We start from the raw sequence: 25,958 nt of genomic DNA, 5'->3' as shown, positions 1-25,958 counted from the left end.
TGTCTGATGACTGCTGCTCCCGTAACGCCGTTGCTGTTATTCAGTATTCACACTAACTGGTAATTATTTCAAATAAAACCACGTATTCGAACATCGCATATTCATCCAATCAGCTGGCAGGAAACTCAGCGAGCGAAAAGGGCACCTCTGCGGCCAAGTGCATTTGAGTCTCGATAAAAGAGATATACTATAGGCCGATGCTCTACATCTCTCCTAACCAAAGACTCTCCCAACCGGAATTACGGGGCTTAGGGCCGGATGCCACAGCACGCTTAACCTTTTACCAGGGATTGAGGGGGGCTCGGAAACACAGTTTCTCCGCCTGGCAGCTCGACACAATCTCCCAAACACTTGTCCCCTGTTCCACCGCTTGCTCGTCGCCTGCCCATTAGCAGTGCGGGAGTTTTTTTTTTTTTGTGTGTGTTCGGCCAGTCACACCGGTAGACTATCTTGGCTGGGCCTGCTGCTCGGCCCAGGCCCGTCTGTGGTTCAGGCAAGTGTTTATAGTGGTGCCATCTTGTTTTGAGTCATGCTGCCTCCCGGAACTCATCTTTGCTCCTCCGTATAGAGTGTCGCTAGGTTGATAGGTGGCCTTCAGGACAGCATTTAGGTAGTTTTAAGCCGCTCGGCGATAATTGAAAATTTTCAGCTCGTAGCAGCGGGTCGGACCTGAACTCGGGTCCTCCAGGACACCGCACCCGCACACGGCGAAACACACAGTCCACGAGAACCGCCGAATGTCTTATCCGCGTGTGTGGACATAACCAAGCCGGTGGAAGAGGCAGAGGGCGTGGACGTGGCGTGAACGATCACCGTTGCGAGAAGGCTGCGTGTGTGCCGTGCCACACAGACGCGGCCCAGCGCTGATCACACAGCATATTAGGGAAACACGTTCCCATTGACAACCTTCAATACAACACTGTCAGATAAACTTGCACTCAGTGTGGCATGTAGGATCATTAATGCCGTTTTGTCAACTTACCAGTGAATGTTGCCAGATTCAGCATGATGTTTAGTTTGGTGAATTCAACTTTTATTGTCCTGAAGGTATGCTGAGAGTAATATGATCTGAGTTTGGTTAATATATGTGTCCTAACTGAGTGCTCTCAGCCGCTTTGGTGGAACTTTTGCTGCTGCCAAAGACATCTTGAAAGCTATTGAGAATGTCTGGAACGAATATTTGCTTCTTAAACTACCTTCCCACAGATTCTCTCTCTCTCTCTCTCTCTCTCTCTCTCTCTCTCTCTCTCTCTCTCTCTCTCTCTCTCTCTCTCTCTCTCTCTCTCTCGTGCAGAAGGGACAGCGAAGGTGGCGGGGCATGCCGCTTTGCCTTTGAGGGGGCAGTGCACAGTGGTAAAGGTGCATCCTAATCAGGTCCGCTCCGTGAGACACGAGTATAAAGGTTAAAGTCAATTAATTAAAGCGATTCTCAGCCGATGCATGTTGATCCCTCGCAGCAGCTTCCTTCCCTCATGCGGAGTCATCGCCGTGGTTATAGAGAGATTTGCTGTAAACTTATGGACGAAATGACAAACAAAATTATTATTTTTTTATTTTTTATTTCGTTGGGGATATACCTCAGTGGAGGAAGGCGGTGCATGCCGCGCAACCCCCCAGACGGCTGGTAGAGAGATACCCAATTCTTTCAAGGAGGAGGCCCAACAACGGGGCTGAGGTCTTAACTTATTGAACGACTAACACGTGATTTGTCAACAACAGACGACTATCAGTTGTGTATACTTGGTCGAGGCAGCTTTGTGCCTGTGTGAGCTATACTATAGGCCGATGCTCTACATCTCTCCTAACCAAAGACTCTCCCAACCGGAATTACGGGGCTTAGGGCCGGATGCCACAGCACGCTTAACCTTTTACCAGGGATTGAGGGGGGCTCGGAAACACAGTTTCTCCGCCTGGCAGCTCGACACAATCTCCCAAACACTTGTCCCCTGTTCCACCGCTTGCTCGTCGCCTGCCCATTAGCAGCCAGACCTTTAGGCTGCGGCGATCAGCCAAATGGTGTAAGTGTGCCCGAACTGTACCTCGGAGGCGGTGTGTAGAACAGTGAACGGGTTTCATCAGCACAGTACACCGTACTGAGCAGCAGTTTCCTTTTTCTTGAGTAATATTTTATTGTTAAGTTATTTTGTTAATGTTTAACTATATGACACTGTCTTAGGTTTTAGGGTCTGATATGTATTGTCGGGTGTTCAGGTTGTGAATGTCTATTTACTATAGAGGAATACCTTCTGGAGGAGTGGCCTGGTGAAGGAACTCTCGAAATAGAGTTGTCGCGCCGCACTGCTTTGTGGCGGAGGGGCCGGAGCCTCCGCGGCGGCACCTCAGTGTGCCAGCCCCGGCGCCTGTGCTAAGGCTGTGGGCCTTTAAGGCGAACGAAGGTATGCTTCAGCCTCGTGTGTCGTTTGCCAATGTTCATGGCGGTGAACATTACAAGACCGAGGCTGCCTGGGCGGTAAATATGTTGAGTCAAACAGTGTTATTGCTTCATCGTCGCATTTGAACCGTCTGGGTATCTCTGATGCCTGTACACGTGCACTCTGCTTCAAAACTGCGACCGGTACGCGCAGGAGGCGGTTTTGGGGCGGAGCAGCGGGAGCTAAAAAAAAAAAAAAATACCCGCCAGTTGAGGGGTGACTAAAGTTGGGGCCGCATGTGCACTCTGGATGTGCATTCTCGCCTTCTTTCACAGCGCGTTCAGGCAAGCCACTGACGAAAAAATATGTCTTTTTATTGTGCTAATGCGTGACTGTAATTTCAATGACTACAAACGTCGGTGTGGGGTGTGAGGGAGGGCATGTTGAAGTGACTGATTTAAATTGGTCCGCCTTTCTCGTTTTCTCTAAATCCCAGTTTCTACATTCTCTAGTTTGGCGCCAAGCAGTGTCACGCATAAACCACGCCTCGGCCGTGTCTCCTCCCACAAACCTGCGTAGGACTTGACTTGGTGTATATGGACTTAGATCTCGCCAATCTGGTTTCACTATAGTGTCTGCGGGCCGTGGCGGGTCACCAGTGGCGGGAGGCACCGTCTGTGTTTGTTCTTGTTTCACGCGTAGTGCGGCTGCACAACTGTCTAGTATGTATGTTGGCATCAGTTGTTGCTTTAAATTATTCGATTTGAATTTCTGCTACAAAATGGCTAACAACGTATTATGCAGTGATTCACGTTGTTCGTCTAGGAAAAGATGGTTTAGCGCAGCGTCGTTACCTGGTGCTTGTCTTGGTGCTAAGCGTTGAGGGTCGAGTTAGGTGTTTGGGCCATTTGAATGTTTCGGCATCGCTGCGTGTTTTACAGGTCAAGCGTGACCAAGAAGGTCAGAGCAGCCTGCCCGGAGTTTACAGGAGCCATCCTGCAGGGACTGTTTAGGCCACAGGGACAAGTACATGTACCCTAAGAGACAATCATGGCATCGGGATCACCTATAACACAGAGACGGGAAGTATTTCAATTATGTGTTATTTTAACGGGAGCGTCACTAGTTGGAGTGAACGCCTCGCCATGATGTGAACGAAGGTCACGGTTGGTTTCCTCGGCGAGATTTGTGACGGCTGTGGGAGGAACTTTTGCCTCAGACTGTGCCACGCGCGCGGGCCCAGTGAACCCGAAGAACGTTGACAATTTTCGACTATCGCCGAGTGGCGGAAGATTACCCGCATGCTGCCCAGATCTTTAATCAACCCAAACTTCAGAAAACACCTTTTAGTGGAGCACCGGCGGCAGCATGTGAGAAGGACATAACCTTACCGGACATAACCTCACCGGACATAACCTCACCGGACATAACCTTACCGGACATAACCTCACCGGACATAACCTCACCGGACATAACCTCACCGGACATAATCTCACCGGACATAACCTCACCGGACATAACCTCACCGGACATAACCTCACCGGACATAACCTCACCGGACATAACCTCACCGGACATAACCTCACCGGACATAACCTCACCGGACATAACCTCACCGGACATAACCTCACCGGACATAACCTCACCGGACATAACCTCACCGGACATAACCTCACCGGACATAACCTCACCGGACATAACCTCACCGGACATAACCTCACCGGACATAACCTCACCGGACATAACCTCACCGGACATAACCTCACCGGACATAACCTCACCGGACATAACCTCACCGGACATAACCTCACCGGACATAACCTCCCCGGACATAACCTCACCGGACATAACCTCACCGGACATAACCTCCCCGGACATAACCTCACCGGACATAACCTCACCGGACATAACCTCACCGGACATAACCTCACCGGACATAACCTCACCGGACATAACCTCACCGGACATAACCTCCCCGGACATAACCTCACCGGACATAACCTCCCCGGACATAATCTCACCGGACATAACCTCACCGGACATAACCTCCCCGGACATAACCTCACCGGACATAACCTCACCGGACATAACCTCCCCGGACATAATCTCACCGGACATAACCTCCCCGGACATAACTTCACCGGACATAAACACACCGAGTAAGTGCAAAATAACACGAAAAAATAACCGAACCTAACTCGGTGAGCTCGTTGAATTTTTTTCCCCTTTCCATTTACCCGACAAGATTATGCCCGGCGAGTTTTTCTCCGCGCCCCGGCAGCATGAGCCAAGCAGGAGTCACACATCGCGGCAGCCACTACACATAATGCACACCTGCGCCACCTACAGGCTGGGCTCGTCTAAGAGGCCCTCAAGAGAGTCTACCGGCGGTAAAGGCGACGCCGAAAAAAAAAAAAGCAGTCGGGTGATGAGGGACTACGACTCACCTGCTCCAGCCGCCGCCGCTCCTCGGGTTTTATGCGGTTCAGAAGATGAACGTCGGAGTAGATGCTGGTTCCCAGGTGCTTGACCAGCAGCTCGGCCATGCCCTTGTGGCCCTCCTCCAGCGCGGTGGCCAAGGCACTGGCCCCCCTATCCCCGCTGAGGAAGGACCACGCGCCGGCCCGGTGCAGGAAGGCCGCGGTCAGGGGACACTTGGCGTGCACAGCCTCCACCATGAGGGCGCTGAGTGCCTTCGGCTTGCCCTTGGGCCACGCGGCCTGCCAAGGGGTATCACCCTCGATAGTCTTCAGGATGTCGTCAATGCCCTTTATAAAGAGACGACGGCGTTCCTCACTCTGCCTGCTGGAGTCCAAGCGGCCACGTTCCGCCCGCAGCCGACACAAGTAATTCTGTGGGGAGAGAGAGTGTGGGTCAGGGACACGTACTGGCGAGTGTTGTGACAGCTGTGAACGGAACAAGAAACTCCTCCTCTCCCACAAGCCTTCCTCACCCTGCCGTCACCTTCCCTCGCTGGTGCCCGTCGTCAGGAATGATAATGGTCACAATTTTACTAAACAGTCACATCCATGCCCGGCATAACGCTGGAATGACTGCCGATGAAGTCATAAATGCACTCCGATCTAAGTGATAAAATGATAAAGCTCACTGAAAAGATAATTTACATTTTAAAATACTAAGGAAAACAAACAAGAAAAGAAGATACTCATTTTCCATATCTACATACGTATGCTATGACCCTACACAGCATGGGGTTGTTCTCATTAACTCGAAGATGACGAACGTCGCTCAAATTATGGCGGTGGAGTCAGATAAAAAATATTAGGTAAATGCAGAACCCCGTTGCCTAGCTAAATTAAACGGATGGCAGATAACGAGAGCTTACAATTAGCGAAAGAACAAATCCTGCTTGTCAACACTACTAACATTTCACAAGGCCCTTTCCTCAGTTGGCGAGATAAACAAGTCAAAGGACATTGGTAATATATGTAGCTTTGTAAAAGGCGTTTGGTTGATATCCACAACATAGGGAGCATAAGATTTCAAGGTACTAAGTATCGAGGTTGACGCACGCAACAGGACTGTGCCCTGGCTGAGAGACAGGCAGCAATGGGTGATCAATAACTGAGAGGTCTCGCACTAACGGCTCCCTCGAGGTGCGAGGGGACCTGACTGAGGGAACCAGCAAGGACGCGAGTCGAGGCTGTAGAGGCGGCTGGCTGCAGGAAAGGGGAAGACAACCAACGCTGCTCCCGCTTTGTTGGAACTGATGAACCTCATGAAGCTTAAAAAAACATACAATGTCTAGGCCTTCGAAGCAAGTGCAAACACACTCATATGAGCTGAACACACACACACACACACACACACACACACACACACACACACACACACACACACACACACACACACACACACACACACACACACACACACACACACACACACACACACACACACACACACACACACACACACACACACACACACCTGAACATGACAGAGCCACATAAGAGTGACCGCACACTCTTCCTGGACTGTCTTCCTCAATCAAGCTTTCGCCGTCGCTCGTCGCCGAGCCATTCGAAGGAGCCCGCACATCGATGAGCAGGCCGTCCTCTTCTGCCTTCCATACCCGGCCTGTGTTTGGCCAGGAGTTCCTTCGGCAGGGGTGGCAGCGACGGAGCTATCGATTTTAACTTGAGCCCTTGGGCGCGATTCAGGGACTTCCACGAGACCGCGCTGGTGCCACATCACTCTATTACTCTCCTCAGAGAGGTTCTCTCTCTCTCTCTCTCTCTCTCTCTCTCTCTCTCTCTCTCTCTCTCTCTCTCTCTCTCTCTCTCTCTCTCTCTCTCTCTCTCTCTCTCTCTCTCTCTCTCTCTCTCTCTCTCTCTCTCTTTCGCATATCTGTGCAGGGCGCGAGAGTGAGATCTGCTTGAGTAGTCAATTGTGGCGGAACGCTGAATGGTGCGGCCTGGTGCCTGTTGCCAAGGTCACTTAGGCGGCATCGTTGCATGAGCAACGTTGCCAAGTGATATATAAGGTTTACTGAGTCGTTGTCTTTCCCTCAAATTCCAAGCCATTCATAACACCATGCAGTCGTATTATGAATATATATATTTTCCATAAATACATAACGTACAGACTAACAGTGAGACAGATCGCCATGCGCAGGTCATCGCTAGATCTGTAAACAATGGGGGTATCCCCGGGCCAAGCCACAGGGCTCAAGTTAGAGTCGATGGACTATAGTCGCAGCCCACGCAAATGACGAGGCATACCGTCAACCTCGACGCTCGTGGCCGATACAACCTGCGTTACTGTGTAGTGACTCGCCCGATGCAGAAAGCCCCTAAAAAGCCCACTCGGCCAGTAGGGTACCTCCTTAGCCCAATGGTAGACGAGTGGCTTCCCGTCGGGCAGGTCGCGGGCCCAATGCCAGGCGTCGGAAATGTTGCTTCCCCGTTGTCTGGGTCTGGACTAATTTCTCGTGTGTTTCCAGGCACGCACAAGCCGTGTGGATGTGTAGGAAAGTTGAATCCTGGGTATTACAACTGGGGTGGCGGACCTCGCTGTGTCACTCCGTCGATACCGAGCAGCCTGACCTCGTACCTGAACGCCTGGCGGCAGGGACGGATCGGAGAAAGTAACTACTAGTGGCCTCGCGTCATAGCGGTAAATTGCCTCCGCCACAGAACATCCCCCTTTGACATCGCTCCGATATTCCGTTACCGGAAGGAACGGCGGCACGACGATATCTGACTGACATACACCTGCGACAAACGGACTGGCAGCGAAAGCTGTCAGCGCTGTCAGTCAGTAGCTTCTTGAGTGCTTAACCTAAAAAGCACAGACTCCAGCTGCTCGATAACACCTGTGGCGGCGTGACGTCTTAACGCGTCAGGCCGCAGCCGCCGAGCGTAAGGCAGTGTTGGCTGCAGACGTGACGGATGTCCATGCCAACGCTGCCTCAGATTTTTGAAGCTCCCAGCGTTCCTTTCTGCCACCTCCCCGGCGACGGATCAACAGACTGGCACGATCGACTCCCGTGAACAACACCGCGGGGTGCTGTCACAGCCGTGTTGAAACGTCTTCTGCAGGAGTGTAGCCGTCAGGCCGAAGGGAGCCAGTGTGCTTGACAAGTCGCAGTGGCTCGTCCATGCAGCGGTGGGCGGTGGTGTGCACACAGGAGCAGTGCACTCTTCGGGGGAACATCACCCTGGGGAACACCGTGAGGTTGTACCAGGCGGCGGGGGTTGGGGCGCGCCGCTTTTCCTCCACCCCCTCGCCGGCAATCTCGTCCCGGCCAGAGGGTGTTCCCACGGATCGCGACAAGCGTTGATTCTCCTTCCTCATCGTGAAGAGTTTCTGCGTTGATTGACAACGTCGCCGGCGTCCTGCTCCAGTATTCTGTTGAGTCAGCTCCCCAGGTGTGCTCGAGGAGTTCTCCTGCCGGCGGGCAGTGCCAGAGGCTGGCGTGCTCCAGGCCGCTGAGAGGACACAGGGAAGTTATTGTGCCGCAGGGGATTTATTTTGGGAGCGAGCACCCGGAGGTGGACGGAGGAGGTGTGTCGGCTGTTGTTAGTTCAGTCAATATGATGACTGACCTAGACACAATCTGAACAGTACTGAGTCGTATGTCACTGAACTCCGAAAAACAATGTTTTCTCGCTGTAAAAAATATAGAAGAATTCATCCATTCATTTTTTATTGTGCGGTAAATGTACAATGTCAGCCAAATAAAAAGACAAATGTGAAAACCGCATCATCTTCAAATTCGTCATATCTAGTGAAATTGTTCGTACTAAGTATGCAGACAATGTGCAAAAAACACTGAACAATGTCATATAACGAGCATTGAAGTCTGGTCTGGCTGCTTTGAAATCACACAGCCACTCCTTTTTTTTTTACAGCAGAGGAGTCAGTTCAAGGTCATAAAAAAAGGTAACAAATGTGAAGAAAAGCCCGCTACTCACTGCTCCTATAGAGAGTTAGAGGAGTGGCCGAAAGATAGGTCAATTTCGGGAGGAGAGGTGTCTTGATATCCTCCTCTTGAAAGAGTTCAAGTAGTAGGCAGGAGGAAATACAGATGAAGGAAGATTCTTCCAGAGTTTACCAGCGTGTGGGATGAAAGAGTGAAGATGCTGGTTAACTCTTGCGTAAGGGATTTGGACAGTAAAGGGATGAGCTTGAGCAGAAAGTCGGGTGTTGCGAGGCCGCGGGAGGGGGGGAGTCCTGCAGTCTTTCCACATCAACTACAATCAGTGCCCAGTTTTCGAAATGTACGGAATTGAGTCTTATATCACTGGACTCAGAAATATCTTTCCACTTTAAAAAAAAAATAGCAAGGAATTCATGTATTCACACACTTTTTTATATTTATATATTTAGAGCAAATGTAATATATCAGAAAAAAGTACATGAATGAAAACCATATCATCTTCAACACTGTCATGCACTGTGACGCTATTCTACTTTATTTCATAGGCAGTGTGCAGAAAATAACATTTACTCAGTACTAAGGTCTGGCTTCTCAGAATTGCCACATCCGCCCCTGCAATTCCTACATTTCAGATTACAAACAATGCCCAGCGTTCGACAAGTACAGATAGTTGTTTTGCATCCACTTACCTCCATATCTAATACTTTTGGGGGAATATTCTTTAGTACAAACCCCTCACATGCCTTTATTGGTTCTAAAACACCATTTCTGAATCCCCACCCATAGTCTAGAACACTTGAGCCTGAAATGCCTTTCCACTCTAAGATGTGCTAATACACTCTTAAACTATGATGTTGACATGCATCACCAGTAGGTGGTAAAAACTCTGGCTTGGTGCACACATGATTGCTGGCAACCTTATCTAGGAATGCAATCCTACGTAGCCTGTTTATGCCTCCAACATGGGATTTTTTAGAATGTTTATGGACCTCATTAAGTGTCTCCTATTGTCCTTAAAGACTGTGCTTCCGTGCTGACACCCTGCCTGGTCAAACTCTTTCGTCTCTGTTTTTCAACATCTACCTTTCCTTCCTGTTGGAAGTACGTCCTCGTACAGCCTGTACCTAAGAAGGGTGACCGATCCAGTCCCTCAAACTACCTTGCTATGGAAACTACCGCCTTATAGCTTTACTTTCGTGTATTTCTAAAGCTATTGAATCAATCTTTAATCAGAAGATTATTAAGCATCTATCCACTTCTGACCTTCTATCTGATCACCAGTATGGGTTCCTCAAGGGGCGTTCTACTGTACTGGTGATCTTCTTGCTTTCTTAACTGACTCCTGGGCCCGTATCCTCGAGAGCTATTAACTTTTACTCTTAAAGTTACTATCAAAGTTAATAGTTTCAAATTATTAAGAGTAAAAGCTATCCTCGTCAACTTTGAGTGTAGGTATTAGCAAATCCTGGCTACTATTATCTTCTTCTTCTTCTTCTTTATGGCGGGCTCGTTGCTAAGGACGCCTCCGTGCAAAACGTAAACATCCGACATGAATTAAGTATATATTTCAAAAGAAAAAAAAAGAAAAGATGTATAAATGTACAACAGAAACATAATAAATGGCAAACACAAGAAAATACTGAGTTTTGTGGCAGATAGAAGCAGCCTCAAAGGCTGTTTTTACTCCGTCACTCGTCAATGCCCGTATCTCCCCGCCTGCGTCACGACTTGCTCTGCTGAAATTACCGCACCATAACCACGTCATCTGCCCCAATGATCTACGGGCCGGAGAACCAGCGCAGAAAAGGAGTAAGTTTAATTGGTCGCCAGATGAAACGGTCTTCTTACATCAAATTCAAGAAAAAATACGTATAATCAGAGGGTGTTATGGGAAGAGTACCGTATCACCCCTGAGGATAAGAAGAGAGCGTGGACTGAAGTGGCAGAAGCTGTAACAAGGTTGGTAATCACATATTCATGGTTCAATCAGCTTACAAACTAACCTAACCTAATCCATTGGGTATTTTTTGCATAATAACACAACCACTGACCTTCCAAACAGAACATACCTTTTCATTCTGTATCTGAATAGTTTCATTATGACCATTTCTGCCACAACCCCCTCTCCCTCACAACCTAACATAACTAAACCTAACCATGCCAAACCTGCCCTGTCCTACCGAACACATCCTAACTTAACATGCCAAGTTTGTTGGGGGGGAAGAGGGGGTTGGTATAGATAGTTATGGCATATTTGCCCTGTTTTCATTATTTATTTATTTTTATTTGTTTATTATTTTTTTTATTAGTGTGGGGGGGGGGGGCGGGGGGGATGCTAGGCATGCCAGACTTTGGACACTTTTACAATTACTTTATGTCAAGACTATATGGGAATGGGTAGGTTTTGTGAGAATGGTAAAGTAAGATTAAAATAGTATATTTATAGCATTGGTCAAACAGATTATGGTGATATAATGTTAGATTGGAATGTACTCAAGATAATAAAATTAAGGTTAATGCTTTTATTTTTTTGTTACATATTCACATATTCATGATTCAAGTAACTTGCAAACTAACCTGACCTCGTCAAATGGGTATTTTTGTATACAAACACAACCACAGAGTTTCCAAACAGAACATACTTTTTCCTACTGCTTCACGTGAATAGCATCATCATGACCATTTCTGCTGCAACCCCCACTCCCTCAACAATCTAACATAACTAAACCAACTCCTGCTAAACCTGTCCTACCTGACACATCCTAACGTAACATGGTAGGTCCCCAAGTGCCAAACCTGCCCCGTCCTACCGAACACATCCTAACTTAACATGCCAAGTTTGTTGGGGGGGAAGAGGGGGTTGGTATTGTTAGTTAAGGTATATTTGCCCTTTTTTTATTCTTTATTTATTTTTATTTGTTTATTATTTATTTTTATTGGGGGGGGGATGCTAGGCATGCCAGACTATGGACACTTTTACAAGTACTTTATGTCAAGACTATATGGGAATAGGTAGGTTTCGTGAGAACGGTAAAGTAAGATTAAAATAGTATATTTATAGCATTGGCCAAACAGATTGTGGTGATATAATGTTAGATTGGAATGTACTCAAGATAATGAAATTAAGGTTAACGCTTTTATTTTTTTTGTTACATATTCACATATCCATGATTCAAGTAACTTGCAAACTAACCTAACCTCGTCATATGGGTATTTTTGTATACAAACACAACCACAGAGTTTCCAAACAGGACATACTTTTTCCTACTGCTCCATGTGAATAGCATCATCATGACCATTTCTGCTGCAACCCCCACTCCCTCAACAATCTAACATAACTAAACCAACTCCTGCTAAACATGTCCTACCAAACACGTCCTAACCTAACATGGTAGGTCCCCAAGTTTGTTAGGGTGGAAAGGGGGTTAGTATAAGAGAGTCAAGTCATATTTACCTGTTATTTTATTTATTCCTTATTTAGATTTTTTTTGGGGGGTGGGTGGGTTGGGCATGCCAGGCTCTCAACAATTTTACAAATATTTTATGTTAAGACTATATCGGAATAGGTAGATTTGATGAGAATGGTAAAGTAAGATTAAAATATTATTTTGATAGCATTGGTCAAACAGTTTCTGGTGATATAATGTTAGGTTAGAAGTACTCAAAAGAATGGAATTAAGATTAATGCTTTGAATTTTTTTGTATAGCTGTATTGTGTAATATCCTCCTACTTAGAGAAAATCATTTTAGAAAAGTAGGTAATGAAAAGTAGTATTTATGGCCATGTTCATAACAACTAAAAAGTTAATGTCTTATGATGCATGTAAATAAAATATTGGTACTGATTTAGCTTTCCATCACAGCATGTATTTAATGTTATTGGAGAAGTTATGGGAAATAAAAAGCATGCCATAGTGAAACGATTAAGAAACTTGCTTCACATTTATACCCTGACAGTGCCTTCCCTGGGAGTGGACCCCGTACACAGGATGACTGTGAGAGGCGTTGGTACAACGTACAACAAAAATCAAAGCCTTGCATTGCCAAGTGCAAGAATGAGCAGCGGCAGACTGGTAATTTTTTTTAGTTGTTATGTCTTTAAATGTAAAACATATATTAGTTAGTTTTTTATGTGCTCACAGAATGCAGCTATACTGGCCACAATGCCTTTATTTCAGCTTAAAGTTAATAAGTTCATAGCAGTGAACTGCATATTTGATATAGACATTTTTTTAATGTTCATCTGTCAATGACTATCAATCTATCTAAATACCTTGGTTGTCTTCCCCCAGTGAAGGGTTTTAGCCAAGACAGGCACACTTACTCACACTCACACTCATGTACACCACTCTCTCAGCTGCACAGCCCCTGAGGGAGTAAAAAAGGCCCTCACTGTATGGGGGATTAGCTGCACAGTTCAGGCAGGGAACTTCCACACCAAGGCCTCACAGCATACACTGGTTTACCCCTGCCCCATCATAACAATGACATTTTCCCCAGCACCTGAGTGCCCCACACATGTGGCACCACAGATACACAGGCGCCTGCCTATATAACTATGACATTAACTGTGGTAGATAAACTGGTGTATGACATCATAGGCTGCTCGTCTCATGTATTTGAAGGGGTACCAGAGCCATTCAGCATTGACATGATGTGCTAGGGATAGGACAGCAGCAACAGTCAAGCAGCAGTGAAATATTGACTGGCCTGTATGTTTTTGGCAAAAACTTTTATAATCTTATTAAAACAATTTATTAATTACCCTTAAATTCATATTCTTTGTAGATACACACTTTATCAGTATTGCTAGAGACCATCCCAGCACATTGTTCATTACTTGTGGAAAAGATACCATTAGCTGCTCCAGCAACAGCCACTGCTTCAATATCTGCTGGCCCTATGACACCAGCCACTGCTTCATCATCTGCTGGCCCTTTGACACCAGCCACTGTTTCATCATCTGCTGGCCCTATGACACCAGCCACTGCTTCATCATCTGCTGGCCCAATGACACCTGCCACTGCAAGGGATGACAATGAAGCTGCTCCACCAGTCACCACCTACTTCATCGGAGTTAAGAGATGCCTTTCATAGGGCAGCAGCATAATTTTTTGATGCTGGGGCTGAATATTACTGCCTCAAGGCTATGATTTTGTCACTTTTTTTATTTTTATTACTGAGGAGGTTAGGGTGGAAGGGGTGAAAAATAATTTGTGCTGTTTTTCGACAGAAATGATTAGCAAATTCATTCAAAGCACAAAATTTACCGGAAAAAAAAATTGTGTGCCATTGTGAGTGGGTTCACTTGAGATTGGGCTCCAATACGCCTCCGTGGTCTAGTGGTCAGCATGCCTGGCTTCTACGCGGGCCCGGGTTCGAATCCCGACCTGGGCAGTCGGCGTGCATCTCACCCAGCTGATCATCCTCCCTCTCGGGCTGGTCGATAAATGACTACCTGGGGAAACTGTGGTAGCCCGGATGTCACACTGGCCCTGTGTCCCGGGGTAATGGGCTCCCTCTCACTACAGGCTCAAGGCCCAATGTTACGGAGATGAGCACCGAGGCCACGCGCTGCTATAGCGTATGCCCCAACTTTACCTTTACCTTTATTGGCTCGACTGACAGACATGGCTTTGTATGTCGAAGGTCACTGGTTCAATCTCCACAGCCAGCACTCTCTAACTTGGATTTTTCTGAGTTCCCTAGAGCCTAGATTAATTTCTCGGTGTTAAATGAGGAGATTTGCACCGGCACCCAGTCATGGGTGTTACAAGGTGCGCTGTTACAATCAGGGGCGTCATTTGGCCTTCAAAAGTGGGAGGGACATTAGGGCAGACAGTTTTATATATATATATATATATATATATATATATATATATATATATATATATATATATATATATATATATATATATATATATATATATATATATATATATATATATATTTACCATCATTAGCTTATAACACCTTTAGGCACCGATCATATTTGCATTTTATGTAGTCTGTGATGCAGGCAGGATATGCATTAGCACCTAATTAGACTCATGCTGCTCTCAGTGCTCTCTGATGAACTCACAATCAAAGATGTAGTATACCTATATGGTAGCATTGAGTAATCTTAGGTCACTTGGTAAAGTGTTCACCTAAGTCCGACCCAAGCTGACAACATAAACCTAAGCGTGTTTGCAAGCTGAGTGTTTAGAATATTGGCATAATAATAAAAGATGCTGAAAACTGGATTCCACTACTTTATTGAATATATGAATAATTATATATTGAATTTGTAATGGAGCTAAGATAAAAAGCTATGTTTTCAGCGGTCATACCATGATCTCATGAAAATAATTAGGTTGACATATAATTAATTACTACGTATTTTGGTATGATGACCATTGCACGTTAATACCATAGCTTTGCGAGCATTGAGTAATCTTAGGTCACTTGGTAAAGTGTTCACATAAGTCCGACCCAAACTGACAACATAAACCTAAGCATGTTTGCAAGCTGAGTGCTTAGAATATTGGCATAATAATAAAAGATGCTGAAAACTAGATTCCACTAATAGAGTAATTATATACTGAATTTGTAATGGAGCCAAGATAAAAAGCTGTTTTTCAGTGGTCATACCATGATCTCATGAAAATAAATAGGTTGACATATATAATTAATTACTACGTATTTTGTTATGATGACTATTGCACATTAATACCCTAGCTTTGAATCCAATGATGAATATCTTCAAGCAAGACACAAATAGCAACAGATTGGTCACCAATTCACTCAGTAAACACAATACTCCAGAAAAGTATACACTGAATTCACAATAAAGTTGTTTTTCCACTTGGAACTTTGTAAACAGAAACCAAGTAACCTCGTTTTACTTCACTCATAAGTCATGATGTTCGCGATGTGGTCACCTCGACCTTTCGTTCCTCCTCCCTCACACTGGCAGACGTCTCTAACAAGCTTTCTTACCACCATTATCTCAATATGAATAACCGGCAGCAATAATTATAAATCATATTCTAAATGACATTTTAATGCAATTTTAATGTCATCTTTTTCATTTGCATGTGTGTACCTTTCTGCTATAAATAAAAGTTTTTTTCCCATGTTTTGTTTTCCTTAACTCGAATATTTCACATTTTAATCAATAACAAAGGCATCAAACACTAATTGTATGTTCAAGCTATGTTTATTTTTTTTTCTGTTGACATAAACTACATCGTTTTCCTTTGGTGACATTATTTTCACATGGGTGCAGTCTATCACTCCCACAACACCGGCAAGTTGGTAGAATTCTGCTTGCTTTACACGGATCTCCACCCTATCAAGGGGAGACTGGATAAACCTCCCGACTACCTACGGGTCACTGAGGGCGGCCAGAGTTTCCACAATCACCCTGCCTACACTACTCTGGCTTACCCCCTAACTCATCACTTGAACACTGCAGCATTTTTCCTGTAGCCAAGTACCTTTAAGTCAAAATCACTCAACCCCGGGGTGCGGGAATGCTCCCTTTGAACTGGATCTTGTAGCTCTCTTCTCACCAAATCAGTCACATACTCCATTCCTGCACGGTCTAATATGTATGTCTTGAGAAGTTCACCATCGTTATACAGTTCCAAAGCGCCCTATCAAACTCTAAATTGCGGAGGCGGGCTGGACGAGGAAATCCGGGGGCCATGTTGATATGGGTCTGGGTCTGGGTTTCACTATTAACTTTACTATTAAGTGTTTAAAAGTCCTCGCCAGCACTCTCAAGTTAATACCAAAGTTAAGAGTAGGTATTAGGCTAATAGTTGTTGAGGATACACTTTGAGAGTGAAGTTAATACCAAAGTCGAAAGTTAATACCAAGTTTAGTATTAATAGTTGTCGAGGATACGGGCCCTGGTCATCCTCTCTTAGCCGATTAGGTGAAACTTTTGCTGTTGCCATTGACATATCAAAAGCCTTCGACAGAGTCTGGCGCAAATCTTTGCTTTCTAGACTACCCTCCAACGGATTCTATCCCTCTCTCTGTACTTTTATCTCCAGTTTCCTTTCCGGCCGTTCTATCTCTGCGGTGGTAGACGGTCCCTGTTCTTCCCCTAAACCCATCAACAGAAATGTCCTACAGGGCTCTGTCCTATCTCCCACACTCTTTATGTTATTTATGAATGATCTCCTTTCCACAACAAACTATTCTATCCAGTCGTACGCAGATGACTCTACTCTGCGTTATTCAACTCATTTCAACAGAAGACCCTCCCAACAGGAATTACAAGACTCCAGAGTGGAGGCTGCAGGACGCTTAATTAACATCAGACCTTGCTCTCATTTCTGATATGTGGTAAGAGGAACTTGGTGTCCTTCAACGACTAAAAACTCATTTTCTTCACCTATCTACTCCACACAATCTTCCAAACACCTATACCTTATTTTTCGGCAACATTCAGCTGTCACCTTCTTCTACACTAAGCATCCTCGGTCTATCCTTAACTCGTATTAATAACTGGAAACTTTACATTTCGTCTATTAATAAATCAGCTTCCTCCTGGTTAGGCGTTCTAGTTCGTCTTAGCCAGTTCTTCTCCCCCACACAGATGCTATCCTTATACAAGAGTCTCGTCCGCCCTCGTATGGAGTATGCATCTCAAGTGTAGGGGGTTCCACACACACACCTCTCTTTGACAGAATGGAGTCTAAAGCTCTTCGTTTCATCAACTCCCCTCCTCCTACGCAGTCTCCTACCTCTTAAATTCCGCCGTAGTGTTGCATCTCTCTCTATCTTCTACCGATATTTTCATGCTGACTGCTCTTCTGAACTTGCTACTCTTGCTCACCCCTATACTGTCCATATCCCTTATGGAAGAGTTAATCTGCATCTTCACTCTTTCAAGAGAGGAGTTTCAAGACACCTCTTCTCCTGAAATTGACCTCTCTTTTGGCCTCTTGTTCTGCTTTCTGTTGCTGGAGTAGCGCTAGGCGGGCTTTTTTGTTGCTACTTTGTTTGAGCGCCCTTGAGTTGTCTCCCTTACTGTAAAAAAACAACAACATCGCAGCAGTTTCTCCAGCTGCTATAATTTCTTTCTTTGAAACTGACCCAGGGTTTCTATTGAACCCATCTGCATTTTTCTGCATGTAAAAGCCTTTCTGAACTGTACAAAGCTTGCATCTTTTCCAGTACCATATGGTGTGGATGTAGCGTCACAGCACGGTGCAGCATGAAGGAACAGAATATTGTTACCGATATCTTCACCAAGACTTTTCCTGGTTTCCTCAGTATTCCACGTGTTTGGACGCCTGAACTCGGCTTTTGGTTCAGGGCTAGTGTACAGCCTATGTGGCAAGTGTTTTGCGTGATAACACGAAAGCACAAGTAAATCCGTATCGTCACCAACGAGTGCTGCTTCTCGAGTTGTCGCCCTCTCGATGGCAGTTCGTACAATGAGCAGACCTGCATCTGTCTCTGCGTGAAGCGCTTCTACTCCTGGCCTCCCCAGCCTACCTCTTTGCAGGTTAATGAATTCCTCTTTGTTCTTGCTATGTGCTAAAAGTCTTTCTTTCTTTGGCCAAGTCCCCTTCAAGCTTCACCTCACTGCCCACTCGTCCACCTGTACGCCGTCGGTGGACATCATCCCTCGTACTCGCACCTCCTTCGTATCCATCAAACACAAACGTACCCTTCTCATATTTTCTAGTTTCATACTCCACATACATATCACATAGCCGATCGTATGTTCTACCCCTGGGGATAATAATCTTGCAATCAGTGAAGAACCATCTACAACATGGGTAACATCTTTACTTGTTAGGCCTGCCTTGCAATGCACCTGTGAGACCTTCTGAATATCTGCTGCGAACCCAGACTTCTTAGACTCCCGCAGCAGATGAGCATGCTCATGGACACGTGCACAGCTCATGCTCATGCAGCAGCTATCAGGCGCCGGAACAGAAGCTGCGGGTCTGCACGCACTTCACCTTCATCTGTCTGTTCACAGGAGCTGTCAGTCATCAACACTAATTGTTCTTTTTCTTAAATGAGAATTCAGAGATTTGTTTTCCCTCCATTCCTTCAATAATGTTTTGCCCTACAGTTCCTGCCTCATCAACATTAACACCTTTGTTAGCAACAACACCTGTAGTCATGCTTCTCAGGTTAGGGTTAGGTTAGGTTCTTCCAAAAACACAACTGATTGCTGTACATCGCAGTAATCTCTCTCCATTCCTGCGCGCAGGGCGTGCAAGGATCCGAATTGCTCTTCGGGATTCTCTAACCCCCTCCCTCTGGTGAGGCCTCCCACGGCCCTTATGCTTCTCATCAGCATCTGTTTCAAGGTGACATCTCTCCAGAGTCCTGCCCAAAATCTATCACTCCGCCTAACAGAATGAAAACCCTTCATGAAATGATTATACACACTTGGATTGTTATAAGAACATAAGAACATAAGAACGTAGGAGTCTGCAAAAGGACGGTAGGCCTGTACAAGGCAGCTCCTTTGAACCTAAGCTCCCGTGTATCTAATCCCACCTAATATCGCTGTCCATGAATTTATCTAATCTATTTTTGAAAGTGACAATTGTATTGGCACTCACCACATGACTGCTAAGCCTATTCCACTTATCCACAACCCTGTTAGTAAACCAATTTTTGCCTATGTCCCTGTTGAATCTGAATTTATCCAGTTTAAACCCATTACTTCGTGTCCTATCCGGTTCTCTTACCAACAAAACCTTATGAATATCTCCCTTATTAAAGCCCTTCATCCATTTATAAACCTCGATCATGTTTCCACGCACCCTTCGCCTTTCTAGAGAATGCAAGTTTAACAGTTACTGTTTGAGTCTTTCCTCGTATGGCAAGTTTTTCAACCCCTGAATCATCTTAGTCATCCTCCTCTGCACTGATTCTAACATTTTGATATCCATTCTATAGTAAGGTGACCAGAACTGAACCGCATAGTCAAGATGAGGTCTAACTAATGCTAAATATAGTTTGAAGAAGACTATCTTATCTTTCAGATCTGCTACATTCAATGAGAAAATCTATACATATTTTGTGTTTACATTATGACCAAAGGATGCGGAATATGGCAGCATTCTTGATGTCGGTAAATACTGGCTATGTGCCGACCCTATGGAAAGTAGCTAATGTGACGCCGATTTTTAAAAAGGGGGACAGGTCAGTTGCTTCAAACTATCGCCCAATTAGCTTAACATCGGTTATAGGCAAGATGCTGGAGTCCATAATAGCCAGGAACATTCGGGAGCATTTAGAGAAACATAGCATAATTCACGACTCGCAGCATGGGTTCACAAAAGGTAGGTCATGCCTCACTAGTCTCTTGTCCTTCTACAATAAAGTATTTGAGGCGGTTGACAGAGATGAAAATTATGATGTAATCTATCTTGATTTTAGTAAAGCGTTTGACAAAGTTCCTCACCAACGACTGTTGCTTATATTACAGGCTCACGGAGTAGAGGGTAAAGTTTTGAACTGGGTCAAGGTGTGGCTTAGCAATAGGAAGCAAAGAGTGCAAATCAATGGTAAAAGATCTGACTGGGGATGTGTTACGAGTGGAGTCCCACAAGATTCGGTATTAGGTCCACTTTTGTTTATTATTTATATCAATGACTTAGATACAGGAATTACTAGTGATGTTAGTAAATTTGCAGATGATACCAGGATCGGTAGAGTAATTGAGTCGGATCTGGACGCTAGTATTCTCCAAGGTGAACTCAACAGATTGTATGACTGGGCGGATAAATGGCTGATGGAGTTCAATGTAGGGAAGTGCAGTATTCTGAGTGTAGGTAGGAACAACCCCTCACATAACTATTGCTTAAATGACACTCTCATAAGCAGGTCTGGGTGCGAGAGGGACTTAGGGGTCTTAGTGAGCTCTGATCTCCGTCCAAGGGCACAATGCATTCAAGCTAAAAATCGAGCTAATAGGGTACTGGGATTTATTTCAAGGAGCGTAAGAAACAGAAGCCCCGAAGTCTTCCTCAAACTATATTTAGCATTAGTTAGACCTCATCTTGACTATGCGGTTCAGTTCTGGTCACCTTACTGTAGGATGGATATCAAAATGTTAGAATCGGTCCAGAGGAGGATGACTAAGATGATTCAGGGTTGAGAAACTTACCATACGAGGAAAGACTCAAACAGTTAAACTTGCATTCTCTAGAAAGGCGAAGGGTGCGTGGAGACATGATCGAGGTTTATAAATGGATGAAGGGCTTTAATAAGGGAGATATTCATAAGGTTTTGTTGGTAAGAGAACCGGGTAGGACACGAAGTAATGGGTTAAACTGGATAAATTCAGATTCAACAGAGACATAGGCAAAAATTGGTTTACTAACAGGGTTGTGGATAAGTGGAATAGGCTTAGCAGTCATGTGGTGAGTGCCAATACAATTGTCACATTCAAAAACAGACTGGATAAATTCATGGACAGCGATATTAGGTGGGGTTAGATACACGGGAGCTTGGGATCAAAGGAGCTGCCTTGTACAGGCCTACCGGCCTCTTGTAGACTCCTGCGTTCTTATGTTCTTATGTTCTTATGTTCAGTAAAGCGTAGGCCATCGCTGCGGGCTCAGCCCCCTATTTACTATGACAGGCGACATCTGCCACCCCCTACCTCTGATGAACACCCAAATCTCTCTCTCTCTCTCTCTCTCTCTCTCTCTCTCTCTCTCTCTCTCTCTCTCTCTCACACACACACACACACACACACACACACACACACACAGATACTCTCTCTCTCTCTCTCTCTCTCTCTCTCTCTCTCTCTCTCTCTCTCTCTCTCTCTCTCTCTCTCTCTCTCTCTCTCTCTCTCTCTCTCTCTCTCTCTCTCTCTCTCTCTCTCACACACACACACACACACACACACACACACACACACACACACACACACAGATACTCTCTCTCTCTCTCTCTCTCTCTCTCTCTCTCTCTCTCTCTCTCTCTCTCTCTCTCTCTCTCTCTCTCTCTCTCTCTCTCTCTCCAGCAGGACAGCGAGGGAAGTACTCACGGCTTTGAGGGTGGCGAGCACCCCGGAGGTCACATCGGGGCTCTGCCAGGCATCCTGCAGCAGGCAGGCAGGAAGCATCGCGCCGCTCGCCAGCAGCAGGTTGACCGTCCGGCGGCGGTCAAGAATCACGGCCAGTCTGAGAGGGGAGTTGGCGTCACTGGCGATGGGCTCGATGGGGACACCCTTACACAGCAGGCGGGACACCTTCTGCACGTTGTCGCCTTGAATGATGAGAGTAAACAGCTCGTTCTGCAGCTCCTCCGGCGACGAAGGAGACTGGGGAGGAAGAGGCGCCGTGAGGCTGACACATCGCGGGAAAGAGCGGGGCTGTGGAGCTGACACAACGCGGGAGGCAGCAAGTCTGTGGGGCTGACACACCGCGGGGGGGAGCGGGGCTGTGGGGCTGACACCACGCGGGAGGCAGCAAGTCTGTGGGGCTGACACACCGCGGGGGGGAGCGGGGCTGTGGGGCTGACACAACGCGGGAGGCAGCAAGTCTGTGGGGCTGACATACCGCGGGGGGGAGCGGGGCTGTGGGGCTGACACAACGCGGGAGGCAGCAAGTCTGTGGGGCTGACATACCGCGGGGGGGAGCGGGGCTGTGGGGCTGACACAACGCGGGAGGCAGCAAGTCTGTGGGGCTGACACACCGCGGGGGGGAGCGGGGCTGTGGGGCTGACACCACATGGGAGGAAGAGAGTGAAGGGTTGTGAGGCTGACACCACATGGGAGGGAGAGAGTGAAGGGCTGTGGTGATGACACCACATGGGAGGGAGAGAGTGAAGGGCTGTGGTGATGACACCACATGGGTGTGAGGGAGGGAAGGGCTGTGGTGATGACACCACATGGGAGTGAGGGAGGGAAGGGCTGTGGTGATGACACCACATGGGAGGGAGGGAGGGAAGGGCTGTGGGGCTGACACCACATGGGAGGAAGAGAGTGAAGGGCTGTGAGGCTGACACCACATGGGAGGGAGAGAGTGAAGGGCTGTGGTGATGACACCACATGGGTGTGAGGGAGGGAAGGGCTGTGGTGATGACACCACATGGGAGGGAGAGAGTGAAGGGCTGTGGTGATGACACCACATGGGAGGGAGGGAGGGAAGGGCTGTGGTGATGACACCACATGGGAGGGAGGGAGGGAAGGGCTGTGGTGATGACACCACATGGGAGGGAGAGAGTGAAGGGCTGTGGTGATGACACCACATGGGTGTGAGGGAGGGAAGGGCTGTGGTGATGACACCACATGGGAGGGAGAGAGTGAAGGGCTGTGGTGATGACACCACATGGGAGGGAGAGAGTGAAGGGCTGTGAGGCTGACACCACATGGGAGGGAGAGAGTGAAGGGCTGTGAGGCTGACACCACATGGGAGGGAGAGAGTGAAGGGCTGTGAGGCTGACACCACATGGGAGGGAGAGAGTGAAGGGCTGTGAGGCTGACACCACATGGGAGGGAGAGAGTGAAGGGCTGTGGGGCTGACACCACATGGGAGGGAGAGAGTGAAGGGCTGTGAGGCTGACACCACATGGGAGGGAGAGAGTGAAGGGCTGTGGTGATGACACCACATGGGAGGGAGGGAGGGAAGGGCTGTGGTGATGACACCACATGGGAGGGAGAAAGGGAAGGGCTGTGGTGATGACACCACATGGGAGGAAGAGAGTGAAGGGCTGTGGTGATGACACCACATGGGAGGGAGAGAGGGAAGGGCTGTGGTGATGACACCACATGGGAGTGAGGGAGGGAAGGGCTGTGGTGATGACACCACATGGGAGGGAGAAAGGGAAGGGCTGTGGTGATGACACCACATGGGAGGGAGAAAGGGAAGGGCTGTGGTGATGACACCACATGGGAGGGAGAGAGTGAAGGGCTGTGGTGATGACACCACATGGGAGGGAGAGAGTGAAGGGCTGTGGTGATGACACCACATGGGAGTGAGGGAGGGAAGGGCTGTGGTGATGACACCACATGGGAGGGAGACAGGGAAGGGCTGTGGTGATGACACCACATGGGAGGGAGACAGGGAAGGGCTGTGGTGATGACACCACATGGGAGGGAGAGAGTGAAGGGCTGTGGTGATGACACCACATGGGAGGGAGAGAGTGAAGGGCTGTGGTGATGACACCACATGGGAGTGAGGGAGGGAAGGGCTGCGGTGATGACACCACATGGGAGTGAGGGAGGGAAGGGCTGTGGTGATGACACCACATGGGAGGGAGGGAGGGAAGGGCTGTGGTGATGACACCACATGGGAGTGAGGGAGGGAAGGGCTGTGGTGATGACACCACATGGGAGTGAGGGAGGGAAGGGCTGTGGTGATGACACCACATGGGAGGGAGAGAGGGAAGGGCTGTGGTGATGACACCACATGGGAGGGAGAGAGTGAAGGGCTGTGGTGATGACACCACATGGGAGGGAGAGAGGGAAGGGCTGTGGGGCTGACACCACATGGGAGGGAGGTAAGGGCTGTTGTGATGACAGCACATGGGAGTGAGAGGGAAGGGCTGTGGTGATGACACCACATGGGAGGGAGAGAGGGAAGGGCTGTGGTGATGACACCACATGGGAGGGAGAGAGGGAAGGGCTGTGGTGATGACACCACATGGGAGGGAGAGAGGGAAGGGCTGTGGGGCTGACACCACATGGGAGGGAGGGAGGGAAGGGCTGTGGTGATGACACCACATGGGAGGGAGAGAGGGAAGGGCTGTGGGGCTGACACCACATGGGAGGGAGGGAGGGAAGGGCTGTGGTGATGACACCACATGGGAGGGAGTGAGGGAAGGGCTGTGGTGATGACACCAGTATTACTACTATTACTACTACTACTACTAATACAACTACTACTACTATTACTATTACTACTACTACTACTACTTCTACTACTACGACTAGTACGACTACTACTACTACTACTACTACTACTACTACTACTAATACAACTACTACTACTATTACTATTACTACTACTACTACTACTTCTACTACTACTACTAGTACTACTACTACTACTACTACTACTACTACCACTACTACTACTACTACTACTACTGTAATAATAATAATAATAATAATCATAATAATAATAATAATAATAATAATAATAATAATAATAATAATAATAATAATAATAATAATAATAATAATAATAATATTAATAATAATAATTATAGTAATAATACTAATAATAATAATAATAATAATAATAATAATAATAATAATAATAATAATAATAATAATAATAATAATAATAATAATAATAATAATAATAATAATAATAATAATAATAATAATAATAATAATAATAATAATAATAATAATAATAATAATAATAATAATAATAATAATAATAATAATAATAATAATAATAATAATAATAATAATAATAATAATAATAATAATAATAATAATAATAATAATAATAATAATAATAATAATAATAATAATAATAACAATAATAATAAAAGAGTAAAAGTAGGCTAGTAGTAGTCGTAGCAGCAGTGGTACCAGTAGGCTATTATTATTATTATTATTATTATTATTATTATTATTATTATTATTATTATTATTAGTAGTAGTAGTAGTAGTAGCAGTAGTAGTAGTAGTAGTAGTAGTAGTAGTAGTAGTAGTAGTAGTAGTAGTAGTAGTAGTAGTAGTAGTAGTAGTAGTAGTAATAGTAGTAGCAGTAGTAGCACCACCACCATTGCTATCAGTAGTAGTAGTAGCAGTAGTAGTAGTAGTAGTAGTAGTAGTAGTAGTAGTAGTAGTAGTAGTAGTAATAGTAGTAGCAGTAGTAGCACCACCACCACTGCTATCAGTAGTAGTAGTAGTAGTAGTAGTAGTAGCTCGGTGCTTGTGAGCGACGCTCGACTCTGTGGCGGACGGCCGGAAGGTGGAAAATTGGAAGGCAGAGCTGAGGGAAAGAGGGAGGGAAAGAGGGAGAGAGGGGAAAGGAGGGAAAGAGAGTGGAGAAAAGGGGGAGAGAGTGGTAGAGGAGGAGGGGAAGGGGGAGTGAGAGTAGAGAGGGGAGAGAGAGAGGGAGAGAGAAGAGAGAGCAAGTTATAGTTTTTCCATGTACATCATCCAATATATTTTCTCAGTATGGCAAATAGATTAAATGTCAGTGATTTATAGGGGAGTGGTGAGTTCTGGCAGG

At 46.3% G+C, this 25,958-nt stretch overlaps 1 protein-coding gene and 1 long non-coding RNA gene across 2 annotated transcripts in view; one reads left to right on the top strand and one right to left on the bottom strand.

Annotated features, from left to right (window-relative positions):
* Nucleotides 1-4,618: 4,618 nt before the first annotated feature.
* LOC126986808 (ankyrin-1-like) overlaps nucleotides 4,619-25,958 on the bottom strand; it is a 68,170-nt gene continuing 46,830 nt past the window's right edge. The window contains exons 3-4 of the mRNA XM_050843172.1: nucleotides 21,809-22,084; nucleotides 4,619-5,224 (exon numbers count right to left, since the gene is read on the bottom strand). Of these exons, the coding sequence (XP_050699129.1) occupies nucleotides 4,754-5,224; nucleotides 21,809-22,084 (747 nt within the window). The 3' untranslated portion in view covers nucleotides 4,619-4,753. The remainder of the gene's footprint in view (nucleotides 5,225-21,808; nucleotides 22,085-25,958) is intronic.
* LOC126986809 (uncharacterized) lies at nucleotides 10,132-14,612 on the top strand. Its single transcript, XR_007739980.1, has 3 exons — nucleotides 10,132-10,737; nucleotides 12,736-12,851; nucleotides 13,567-14,612. It is a non-coding gene; the product is annotated as an uncharacterized LOC126986809 (long non-coding RNA).

Source organism: Eriocheir sinensis, chromosome 63 (genome assembly GCF_024679095.1).
Source record: "Eriocheir sinensis breed Jianghai 21 chromosome 63, ASM2467909v1, whole genome shotgun sequence".
In the NCBI taxonomy this organism is placed as follows: domain Eukaryota; kingdom Metazoa; phylum Arthropoda; class Malacostraca; order Decapoda; family Varunidae; genus Eriocheir; species Eriocheir sinensis.
This window is presented reverse-complemented; position numbering and strand designations above follow the sequence as displayed.